General features: G+C 34.6%; 1 protein-coding gene across 1 annotated transcript in view; it reads left to right on the top strand.

Annotated features, from left to right (window-relative positions):
• The window catches only part of LOC119635629 (GTP-binding protein Di-Ras2), a 45,667-nt gene extending 34,016 nt beyond the window's left edge, over nt 1-11,651 (top strand). The window contains exons 5-6 of the mRNA XM_038030517.1: nt 9,024-9,132; nt 11,042-11,651. Coding sequence (XP_037886445.1) covers nt 9,024-9,132; nt 11,042-11,117 — 185 coding nt within the window. The 3' untranslated portion in view covers nt 11,118-11,651. The remainder of the gene's footprint in view (nt 1-9,023; nt 9,133-11,041) is intronic.
• Nucleotides 11,652-13,322: the final 1,671 nt, after the last annotated feature.

Raw genomic sequence — 13,322 nt, 5'->3', positions numbered from 1 at the left:
TTTAATATATATTTTATAAGCGAGGCTAAATAAAAGGTTCGTCCATTAAATCTCACCAGATTTATTTCATTAATTTAGCTAAAAATGTGAAGTGAAGCAATAACTCCGATTAACAATAACATATCTTCAAGGCGTATAATTTATTAACTAAGTTGAATGTTTGATATCAATTATCTGGGCGTATGAGCAATCTTAGTCAAATAATAAATCACTTATACTTACATGCATGTTTAATACATATCTCATAGGCGCACACAAACGACAAACGCGCGTTTACAATAATACTTTACTTCCTCCGGCTTTTAATTCACTTCCTTAGTCATTTCGCTTGTACGAAGGAAATAAAAAAAAGCATGACTTTATTGAATAAATGCATAAAATGTATACATATAAGTGTATATGAGTTTCTGTGTATTTTATAAATGTTTTTGTATTTGCCATTTATATATAGTATACAAGAATCTTAACTCCAGGGATACCCAAAAGCAATCGCATATAAATGACATATGAGGACATGTTATCCTATTTAACTTGAGAATAACAAAGAATATATTTCAAATCCATAAACGAACGGCTCGGGTATACTAATTTTGTCATTTTATTCGCAACAAGCTATGTACCACGCAATACGTTACGAAAGTCCACAAAATTACAATTCAGGATTGCTTGAATAGGCATATCGGCTCCCTGTCTGCTGTTCGTCTCTCTGCCATTCAAATTCTTAACTCAGTCTCACAGATCGACTCGGAATATTGACGTAATCTACCGACAAATATATACTTAAACGATCGAAACAATCTAAAAAAAATTTAATTTTGTCATATTATTATTATAATTAATTTAACCAGAAAAATAAATGCTGGGACTAAGGTCTTAAAGCAATAACATCTAAGACTATCCTATACAACTTCACAACTCAGTTGCAAATTATTAAGTTTTGATTTATTATAAATAAAAAAATTGTGGGTTCGTTACTTCTCTTGCTTTATAGAACATTTTATAGAACATTTTATTAAAATTAGACGTTAATGAAAACACAAATGCCGTGAAAGACTAGAATACTAATTATCATTTTTTCACTTTGGGGAATATGCGCCCGCTGCCAAAGAGACAATTAGTCACATAAGCGTATTTACTGAAAGACCCCTTTTTCTTTTTTTGGCATAAGGCCTGAATGTCACGCTCGGACAAACAATGAATAAAACCAACGCCATTAAAAAAGAATGTCTAATGAATACAACATATTCCAGATCAGCGCGGCTAGCGAGTCCTGAACGGGTTTTGCATTACGATGTCAAATTCGCGAGAAAAGGTCAACTTACAATACCTTATCGTTTTCAGTATCGCGTTAATAGTTGGCACAATTTCATGAGCTGCTACTGATAGCGTTCCCCAGTGATGGTTTGGGCTGGTATTATTGCTCTACATACAGCTGACCGCTGCGCTGCTTATATACTCTTTTATGAGGTTTTATGATACAGGTGTTAAAGGTTCGCCAGCCAGGCTTCAGATATGCGGGTTATCTAGGATTCCAATCCTTTAAGTCAACCAGTCTCCGATTGTCTACGTCTTCCTAGAAAAGCTGCACGAAAGTCTTCAAAAGTCCTTGTAACGCAGACTTGGATATATCTGTCTATCGAAAAGATTTCTATTCTTTAGAAACATAAGCGGCCTTCAACAACAAATAACTGATGTTGCGAATGGATTTGTGAAATTTGTTGTCTGCTCATGCCTAAGATTCTGAACCGTACTCGTAAAATATATCAATGCCGCTACACTTCGCTCATCAAATTAGTTTGAGATACTTCTCAACCCATTAAGTGAAAATGCTTTACATTTGAAGTTTATTCAGCCCAGACAGCATATTAATTTTTTCAGCTCGTGGTTATCTTGTCGCGGCCTGAAAGCGTAGTTTGGTTCCAAGCACCGCAGGTTAAGAACGAGCCCCAAGCAAGGCCCTATGGCCAGGATGCAACCATTTGGAGTTTGTAAGACCTAGAGGTCTTGCCAGTAATTCATTCTTATACTGCGCGTGCCGTAGTAATTCCTCTTCCAGCTTCACGTTGGAGATAATAATTCGAAATTGTCGCGACAATACTTGTCTGAAGTTAAAGCGAAGTCTGATGTTTAACGGCGATATAATATAGTATATTGTATAGTATAGGTTGTTAACCCTTACCAAGACATGCACTGCTAATAGTTTATATAGAACTATTTCAGTGGTGGACTGACTTAGTGTTCGCACGTATTTTCTGTAGTGATCGTGCTCGATCGGGAAGGTCATAAAGTTAACCGATCGTGTACACAGTAGCCTTAACTTATCCGCTATAACAAAAACCAATCTGAATATTGGACTCAGCGCAAACGTGCCGGGAGACAATCCAAAAGCCTCCCATTGAAGGAAAAAAATTTGGTAACTAAGCTTGATCTAAAAACTAAATTTATATGAAAAGACTTAAAAGCATCATAATGGGGCACGGCCCCGCCGCCATTAACTACCCTACACCACTTCGTTTTATACAGCTATCCAACTTAACCTTTTAAAACAAGATCTTATATGAGACTTGATCGAAATGTACTCCGACCTAAACCATTTTCAATAGTTTTTGTCCTTATGCCAAAACACGTCAGTCAATCGAATTCCATCGAAATACCGCAAAAAATGTGTAGTGTGAATCCGAGAATTTCCGAGGGACAGACGGACAAGCAGATAAATAATGCTGAATCGATTGGAGTAATAAAAGATTGGTCTATCTCAAGTCCTTCGGGATGTTGCATACATCCGCACAAGCTCAATATATATATATATATAGGCGGTGTAGGGACTAAAAAAAAATATATATTTTATAAGAGTATCTAAAAATTCAATATACAAATGATACGATTCGGAATCCGTATGTATTAGCAAAATTCACAATTCACATTTGGGACGAACATAACTTCCTTCCTTATTTTGTTCACCTTTCTTTAAAGAGTCGTTTAATTTTTTTATTTTTAATTTATCTTTAACCTTTTAAAAGTTGCTTTACAACTTTTACCGTAAAATAATAACTTTTTTTTTCTATTTTAAATTCATACCGTACTTAAAATTTCTTTCATCTGCGCCCTTAAATTAAATTTTTTTTTTCTTATCCTTTCTCTTTGAGGTTATTTTTTTTCTTCGAGCTCTCTTTATACGAAAGTAAGTGGAAAAACATTAATTTTATTTAAAAGCGAAATTCTTTAAAAACCGTAAAAGACGTGAAAAAAAAATTGAAGGAAATCATAAAACCCGTTACCAAGTTTTTTACCTGTTGTTGTATTCTCGTTGTTGTGGGGTTTTTGCGATTTTCATACAAAGTTACCTATATATACGACAAGCAGTGAAACGTCACGTACTTCACGGTTGACATATTTGAGCGAAAGAAAATCATGCAATGGTATGGTATGCAATATATATATATATATATATATATATATATATATTTACACACACATATACATTCAATTGTTGTGCTCGTTTCTGTTTCGGATGAAAAACAAATGACTTTTGTTGCTTTTGTGTAATCTTTCGCTGGCCAAAGAAATTAAAATAAAATTCGCAAGAAAGAAATTTCACTTCAATAAATGCGTTTTTTGATCTGATTCTTACAACTACCACTACATGCAGTTGCATACTGTAGTAGCATATTATTTTGTTATTGTATTATTTTATTTTCAAAAAAAAACGTGATTTGTTACATTTTATTATCCAATTCAATTAATTGTGAAAATAAAAATACGCTCAAATACTCGATAAATTCACAGATTGTTTAGGTTGATGTCATAATCCAGGAAGTAACTGCCATAAATATAGATTAATGTAATGGTTATTTACTAAAGAAATATTGCACCAATCAGCGGCAAACGTCTCATAAATATATAAAGCAAAACACAAAAAACCGAAACTATTAGTCGATAAAAATTCAAGTCCTGCCTACAGAGTCCAAAAGTGAAGTTTTGGTTAGAAAGACGTTAAGCTAGCTAAGAAAGGGCTGGTAAGCCACTTAGCTACTTAAACTAACAGTGGATTTTGTTCATCGATAAGGGGCTAAGAAAACCAGGGGGCGCTACATGCAAGAATGACGTTGTTTCCGCTAGGAAGACCTTATGAAACGTAGGACGCGGGTATGCGGATTAGAAAGATATCGGCAAGGCAAAAACTGAACAATAAGGAGCTGGTCAGGATTTCAAAGAGATCGATTAGTGATGATAGAACCATTTGATTTGAACGTTTAATTTAGATAGGCGGTCTTAAACTATGCAGAAAGGATTTACTTCGATTGGAAAAAGTCTGACTTGGCTTGAGATAAGTTACAGAGTAAGAGATCATTATTTACATTCTATCAAAATAAACGGTCAGCGATTACGACGGGGTAAGCCCGCATTTTATTTCAACTAGGGACTATTGCTGACGTTAGGATCTTGCTGACAGGCAAGGGCATTTAGGCTCCTTGGCTCCCCCACAGATTGCGAAATAATTAGTCTCTGTTTTTTGACGCGGTGCACAGAGTAAAAACAAAATAACCCCAGACACCTATTGCATGGCCATCATAACGTTCTCTACCCATTAAGAATAAAATTTACAGTTAACAAAACAAACTAACCATTACAGCTATGAGAATTTCAACGATGAGTAACAGAACGAAGCAAAAGCAGGCGTGGACAGGGAAGGCGGACAGTTGTATGCGAAACCTAGCGTAGTTAGAAAGATAAGTAAGCTGACGTAACTAAACCAGAATAGCGGAAAAAATATGTAAGCGCTTTTTCGTATCTATGATGCCCAGTCGAGGTATTTTCAAAAATTTTGCAGCACTTAGAACTGGGCATCACATGCTTTGCAGAGAACCGATCTGAAAATAAATTTCTGGACGAACCTGATCTCTTCATCTGCCATCCACTTCGTAAAAGCGGTTGACTGCAATATGATTAATTTGTTAATTGCTAAAGTATTATGTCAAGTTCGGATGGATATGTTATTTTTTTGATTTTGTTTTGATTTTCTTTTACAATCAATTTAAAATTTATATATGTATGCTTGCTTGAAATTATCCTTCGCCAGTAGTAACAAGAAATGCGAACGTATGCACAGCGGGATGTTTAGAGTTTACAGGAAATTTTGTAAATTGATTTTCAATTTTCAATGAAACACCTTTTTTTACCAAAGGTTATTTATTATATAGGCTTTAGCATTTAATTAAAAAATTTTGTTTTTCTAATTGATTATTAAACAACATAAAAATTTTAATTTATTCCCCTGTAGCATAGTGCAAAGTATATATAAACAAAAGATTGCTGTCATCAGCATTTGTAAGCAACATTTTTCTAAAAAAATAATCACTCGACTCCATTAATAATTCACTCATCAAACGTCATTATATACGTGTACGATGAAAGAAAACCACGTCGCTAAAATAAGAAAGAAAACGGATATAAAAACTTTCATATAAATCAATTATTTGCTTAATAGTATTGGTGTTTTTAAACGCATTTTAAATTTTATTCAAAGAAATTTATTTAATATTATTTAAGACAATTATTATTGAGAAGTGGCTGATCTACGAGAAAAAACAAGCTTTCATCTTTCGTAGCCTAATCATATTCTATTTCTTTCACCCATCAATATGTGCGTGCGGTGTCACATAGTACTCAGTTTCAAAGTTCGTTTGGACCAAATCAATAGTTAGCCCCTTCATTACCGGAATCTCGTCGAAGAAACGTCCATCGAAGCCGGAGATTTTTTTTGACACTATATCACTTCTGTTTGTGTTTGAAGCAAACCCTTTTGCTCCACTATTTTTTGCTATTAATAACAAAGCGAATTGAGAATTACAATTGCAAAACCAAAAACGAGAATAAATAACGAATTTGAAGATTGCGTGAATTTTTAATTGACTTAATATGCAACTATAAGGGACGATTATGTTTTGCTTGCTGAAACGACCGAACTTTTTGGTGGTTGAAAACCGAATGAACAACGATACCTATGCAAGCAAGTTAAAGCAACTACTATAGCTAGCCCTTGTATGTGTATGAGTGGGAAAGAGACAACAACTAATTTAAAACTGGGTTTAAATTATTAATGTATTACGCCGCGTGTGCATAGGCGAAAGACAACTGATAGCTTGCATAGGCAAACGAGCCACGAAAAACATTAATTGGAATAGATTTTTTACCTGTGTACTTAGAGCATTCTCAAAACATAAATTAAACTTCGTTTAAATTGACACAAATATACTCTACTTCATGTGTCAGTCATGTGTTCATCAGCGTACCCGAACCCTTGAGCATTAATGCAATGTGGACTGTAGGTACATCCATGGCAAGTATTCTACGGAGAGAAAAAAAAAAATTGTCCCCCAATTAAATGTTTCAACGAGTTTAGGAGGCTTTCTCAGCGTTCCCATCCCCTCGCTCTGGAATTGCAATATTCTTTAACCACACTGTGCGCGCCTTTGAAAGAATCTAGCAGCGGGTGTCATTCCCGCCGTGCCTAATGTTTCCACGTTTCAATCAAACAAGCACAAATATTATTCTATCCTTCCATCCTTCTCTCCCGACAATCCCACGTCACCGTGCTTGCACGTATAGGCAGCATTCCCTGACTGGCTGGTCGCATACAAAAAAAAAGACAAAGAAAACTTTTGAAAAAATTAAAATATTCATTAAATTTTCATAAATAAACATTTGATATAAATATACGGTGTAGTTGGTTGAGAGTTCCTCTGCCCTCGTAGCAATTATATCAAAATTAAAGGTAAGAGAACTTTATTGTGCTGAACATTTACAAAGCAGTAAAATATAAATTTTTGCACTTATTTCAAATCAGTTTTTAGTCCTTTTAAATCATCCCCCACCGTTTAAATAAGTTCAGCCTTTAACAGGCAGCGACACAATGTATTCGTTTGTCTTGCAGCATAGAAGAATGGGGAAAATTTCAAAAATATTAAAACGTTGTAGATACTTTTCATACATTTTATAGCTTTTATGCCGGCCTTATCGCAGTAAACGCCATTGAATGATGCGTAGTAAGTGAAAAGCCTCAACATATCAAACAATTTAACCCAATTTCCCTGCTTACATACTTAATTCTAATATTTTATTATCCTTTACCCTTCTTATATCTACTTAAGCATTCTATTTGTTTTTTATTCTCAAACAACACATAAACACCATTATACTACTATGTTGCTTACACATTGTCAAGACATGGTTCATTATTTACCGCAAACGGTTAGACAGAATAAAAAAAAAAAATTAACTAAAAAATTGTAATCATTTTCAACGTGATGTATAAAACTTATGGCGAACGGTATGGATACATAGTAAAATAAACGTTAAGCATAAAGAAGGGAAGAATATATGCATACTCATAGCACACATACACACATATAATAACCCTTCTGTATTTATTATATTATACTACGAGTTTATACTGGTAACCTCACTTGACTATTACGACAGAATTATGTGTAGCTTAAGGTATTAAGAGCAACTTTAAACAAGTTAACTAACATTGATTACAGTTTATGTGCAACTTCCATATGCATGTACACAGGGACTCGGTTATTTACATTTACATTTACGTATATTTTATACATATGATTACATATATATGTGCTCTCATGTATGAATATTTGCTTACAAACAAGTTCATACGACAACAAAGTGCAAAGTTTATCACAAATAAATAAAAGTATTATTAAATAAAACCTTAAAATTACACAGTATACATAAATGAATACATTTTTCGCCTAATGATCTCCGTTTTTAATTTACTCACCACCGGAATATGGCGACATATGCACTTTCTGAAAGAGCTTGTAACACCCAGAAAGAAGCTTCACAGACCTCTCCGAAATCTCCGACATCGAATTCTGAATTGATTTAAACACATTTGTCCGCACGTTTATTTTGATCGCCCCCATCTTTAACTAAATCCTTACGATCACTTGAAAAGCATTTTCCTAACTTTATACCGCAACTTCAGAAACATGAAGATATTAGTTTGGGGAAAAAGAAATCCATTATTTTTTCGGTAGATGGCTGCACTGATTGGAAAATCCAAAATTGGAATCTAGGGAGGATTATGAAAATCGACCACTAGAGTTTTTTGCAAATAGAGACCAGGACTTCTATGAGAAAGGCATTTTGAAGTTACCTTTAAAATGGCGACAAATCATACAACAAAACGGTGCATATTTGACCCAAATCCGACAATCCCGAAGCATGTTAAATAAACTCCTGAAGTTCATATAAAAATAATGGATTTCTTTTTCCCCAAACTAATATTAGGTGCTAAGTTGACAGAGACTTTGAAAGCTCTTGCAAGCAGTTGGTTATTGGGAAATGGGCGAAAGACAATGTTGCAGTGCAACACAAGGTGAGAACGCCTCTGCTTTCTGGGCTCCTTGTTCACGATTAATAATCTACACCTTGAGATATAATAAAAATTTTCACATATATTCTACATAAGTGCAAACAATTCGCCACGCCTACCAAATATTATCTTCCCATTGCGCGTGTAAGAACGCAATTTGTGAGTTTTGAGTGCATGAAGAAAAGGAAAAAGAGCAAGAAAAAGGACAAAAACTAAATTTTCGTGTTCTATAACATTCGATGGGCGTGCCCGATTTTTTCTATTTTTAGAGTAAAACTAAAATTTTATATGGCGTATGTGTAGTACCTAATGAATAACCAGCAAAAGTATTCTCAGTTCTGTTGCATAGACATGTGGGAGTTACAGGCGTGACCTTTGACCAGTTGAAGTGGCTTTCAAATTCCTTTGCAAATTTGCAGGCGACATATTCATTTTTGCGAACGAGAAAATCCTCGCCACAGATACCACACAGTTGGACAGACGGACAGATAGACAAAAAAAAAGAAACAAATGCAAGGCAACGAGCGGCCAATCTCTACAATCTATGGCAGGCAGCTTTGCGAACATCAATTTTTTGTTTGTTTTCTACAGGCTTATAAAGATTTCACATTATTTTCTATTTCAGATAAAATTCGTAATGCCGGTCCATCTATGTCGAGTGATAAAAAATCCAGCCTTGCCGAAGCTGTTGATCCAGCCGCTACCAGTGACAGCAAACTAAAACCACGTTCAAGGTAAAAGAGAAAGTAAAAGTGAAAAAGAGAGTGAACAACAATACAGTGTGAATTCGTTACTTTTGCTTGTAGCAGAAGAGGTTATTAAGCGGTAAAATCATTGTAGGAACTTCATAAGAAAGGGTTCTTTCACATTTACTTAGGGACGGACGAAATTTGACGGAATAATAACAGTTAAGGAGAATTTTAAAGATGATTTCAAGAACTAGGAAAAGAAGTTATTTTAGAAAAATATTAAAAAAATGGCTACACTCGCGCCATTCACATGAGGGAAGTTCAATGAAAGAATCTCCGCGATCAACGTATACTTTTATTTGAATTAAGAATAGGAATACGTTAGATTTCCTAAAAATATTGGCGATTGAGAATCGTAAGAAATGAATTCTTAACCGACGCCAACAGCTTCATCTCAAAATTTATTTTCTTGATAGAAGCATTCACGGATTCGGAAACGCTTTTAGCTTCATACCCCCCCAAAAGTTGACTCAATGAAGCTACACTAACGTATTTCTTTTCGGAAGCGATTATAAAACAGCGTAAGTACCCTGTAGAGAGATCTGCTAGCGCATTAGAGAGCTTCAAAATCAACAGATAAAACATTATGCGAAAGTAATTTATGCCTTATTTTAGGAATTAGATATTGTAGTGTGTGTGTGTGTGTGTCTTCTGAAGAAAATATCGTTTAAATGTCCGCCATCGTTTGACGAATGTCCGCCTCCACATGGGTCTGTAGACCTGATCTTAGATGTGGCCCCAAAAACCGCCATCTCGGCGGCCTGAAAAGATGGAATACGATAATGACACGATTCTCTTGTGAACAAGCGATGAGCTGCCACTTTACCAGCATTTTCTAACCTAGCTGGAACCGGCAGTCTAAGCATGATGAAACTGCAAATTGCACTGAATATGTTCATGCCTAGAAACTGGAATTTGCAAATGTAAAAAGCATCGCTCTTAATGAGAGATCCTTTCGACATGTAGGTACTCACCATACAGTTAATTCAAAATTAATCTTAAAAAAAAAATTCGCCAATGTTTGAAGCTCAAGAATTGCGAAGAATTGTTTCTTGAGTAAGGTGGACATGTGAATTGATAGGCAGATACCGTAAGGACGTAAAATGTGCCTAACAAAGGCAGAAGTAATTTTAATTTATTGTCTAACTCCCTACGTTGGGGTAACACTCAGTGAGTATACTAGGGGGCCTACACAAAAATGTATGCATCACGACTACAGTTCATTCGTCCAAATTAACCCGGATTAGATGTATTTTCCTAACTAAGTCCTGATGATGATTATAATTTGAGCACTTATTCGCTATTAAAACGCTATACTCGCACGTACATGCTGACGGTAATTACATTGTATTTAGCTACGCTGCCTAAGGATAACCGATCTTATATATGGACATAGGTGAGCATGTCTGCTGACTCGAAAGTCGAAGGCAGAAAAAAGACGAAACGGAAATCGGACGTTCACACTATCTTTTCTCGAATCAGCAGCGTTGCAAGCGGATCATTCGAAATGATCTCTGTCTCTGTCTCGTCGCGTATTAACCTACTTAGTGTACTTAGCCTATCCTTAACCTACGGTATGGAAACAAAACGAGACCCGACCTTGACAGAAAGCAATTAGCCCTGTTAAGCTCTGTAAGTTACATAAATAATAAATGGCTTGAAAAATTCGAAAGCAAGGACTTTTGCGTATATACAACCGCGAAATTGTCTAATAAATCATTTTAAATCCATCTTGAAATTAAGTTAATGTTCGCTTTTGATTCCTGCACAGATCTGGTAAAACTAGTGTTAAAAAAATGCATAGTGAAAATTAAATTAAAAATATGTATAAGAACTCATTAAACTATTAATTAATTCTTTTTAAATGAAAAAATTATAATTAAATATTCAATAGATCCTTGATACGACGAGCATCTCGTAAAACAAAACAACAAATTAATAATGCATCGGACGATTGCAGTTTACAATAAACTGGCAGTAATAGACAACATACACACACACACACCCACACACCCACAGAGATTGAATGATGCATGGATTGTATGACGGATGTATAGATATATCTGATTAAAGAAATCTGATTCGAGTCCTATTAATGCACTGATTGGACGGAAAGCAAGTAAAACAATGCAAGAAAAGAATATGATAATAAAGTGAAAAGTAACAACAGAGTGAGAGCGCGAGAGAGAGTGAGAGATGGGTAACCAGAGGGAACGAAAGAAACTGCGAGCAAGCGAACGACAACGTGTAACCGAACGCATGAGAGAGAGGAAAAGATAGAGGAAGAGAGAAAGAGATACAAGTTTTAAATGTATAGTCTAAACATTTAATGGATTATAGTTACATTTTGTATGTATTTAACTAAAAATTTATAATAATTAAAATGAAAAAAATAAATAAATAAATAAAAGAAAAATCAAATACAAACTTATGAGAACAGTTTTCCTGTTCATTTCTGAAATAAAGAAAAAGAAAAAAAAATTTACTTATACTCACTCGTATATGTACTCATTAGCTTATTTAATTAACTTTTAATAATAATAATAATAATAATAAAAAAAAAAGCAAAAGCAAAGAAAAAAATATAATAACAAGTTATTGTGTATTTTTTTATAAATTTAATGAAAAAAAAAGAAGAAGAAAAGAGAAGAGAAGAGAAAAAAAGTAGTTTTCATTTTTTTATATACAAAATTTTAGCAAAACAAAATAACCATAAAAACTTAATGTGGGGACCAGTTTATTAATTTCAAATATTTACAATAATTTTTTATTTCAAGCCAGTAAGCTTTTACTCTATGTCATTGAAAAGCAAATTTTCTTAATTTCCTCCTCTTTCTTCCTTATCATATGTTTTTTTTTTTTTTTTTTTTAATGCAACTTTCATTAGAAAATTATTTACTTTGCTTCCTTTCATTATAATTTTATTTAAATATTTAAATAAATCTCATTAAAATCTAATAAAAAAAAAAAGTATTTTTACGCGGATCTCTACTCCGTTTAACTGAACCTTTCATCAATTTCCTACATAAGGATATCATTACATTTGATGTCTACAGTCAAGGCCAATGTACGGAATGAATTAATTTTCATTTTGAATTACTTATACACTTCAAAGCGGCAATACAAATTACCACATTAATGGCATAAATTGTTTTTATGGTTCTCGTGGTTATGTGCTTTAGTAGCGCTTTACAGTTAATTGAAATATTAAACACAAATATTCACCACATTTCGTTCTATCGAGTTCTCAGTCACTCAAGTGCATTGCAAAAGAGCGAAATTATGTTTATCGCCTACACCAGTTGTGATACAGGGATACGTTAAGTTTGTGCGGATGTATAGAACATGCAAAAAGACTTGAGATCCATACCAATCTTTTTTGTTATACCTGCTATCTGCCCTTGTTTGTCCATCTGTCCGTCTGATGTTTGCCGATGTTTGCCGATGTTTGTTTTCATCACTTGCCATATAAAGGCTTTCGAATATAGGCCATAACGGTATTAAAGGAAGGAGGATTGGAGGATATTTAATGGTGGACCGTTGACGTACTATGCATACTGCTTTAAAACACTAAGCGCAGCATCTTTACGGGCTATAAGCTGAACCAAAGTTTATACATAACTTGCCTCAAAAAATAAAGCCAGCCTTTCGATATCGTATGAACGATATTTTATGCCTATATCCAAGTTGTCTGGATAAGTTGACATTTTGTTTACTTTCTGAATTTTCGCAAGTGACTCACACCACAACGTAGTATGATTCGTTATGAAAAAAGTGGTGAGATTAAAAGTGATCAGTCTGTCTGCAAGTCAGCCAGTCAGTTAGTCATTCAGTCTGTCTGTCCACCTGCAAGTCACTCAGTCAGTAAGTCAGTCTGCCTGTCTGTTTGCAAGTCAGTCAGTCAATCAGTCAGTCTGTCTGTCTGTCAGTCAGTCAGTCTGTCTGCAAGTCAGTCAGACAGTCATTCATTCTGTCTGTCTGTCAGCCTGTCTGTCGGTCTGGCAGTCTGTCTCTCAAACTGTCTGTCGGGCTGTCATTTATTCAGTCAGTCAGACAGTCATTTAGTCTGCCTGCCTGTTTGCAAGTCAGTCAGTCAGTCAGCCAATCAGTCTGTATGTCGGTCTGTCAGTCTATCTGTCAGTCAGATGTTTGCTCTGTAAAGACAACCTACATAT

This window comes from Glossina fuscipes, unplaced genomic scaffold (assembly GCF_014805625.2).
Source record: "Glossina fuscipes isolate IAEA_lab_2018 unplaced genomic scaffold, Yale_Gfus_2 27, whole genome shotgun sequence".
NCBI classification, from domain to species: Eukaryota; Metazoa; Arthropoda; class Insecta; order Diptera; family Glossinidae; genus Glossina; species Glossina fuscipes.
This window is presented reverse-complemented; position numbering and strand designations above follow the sequence as displayed.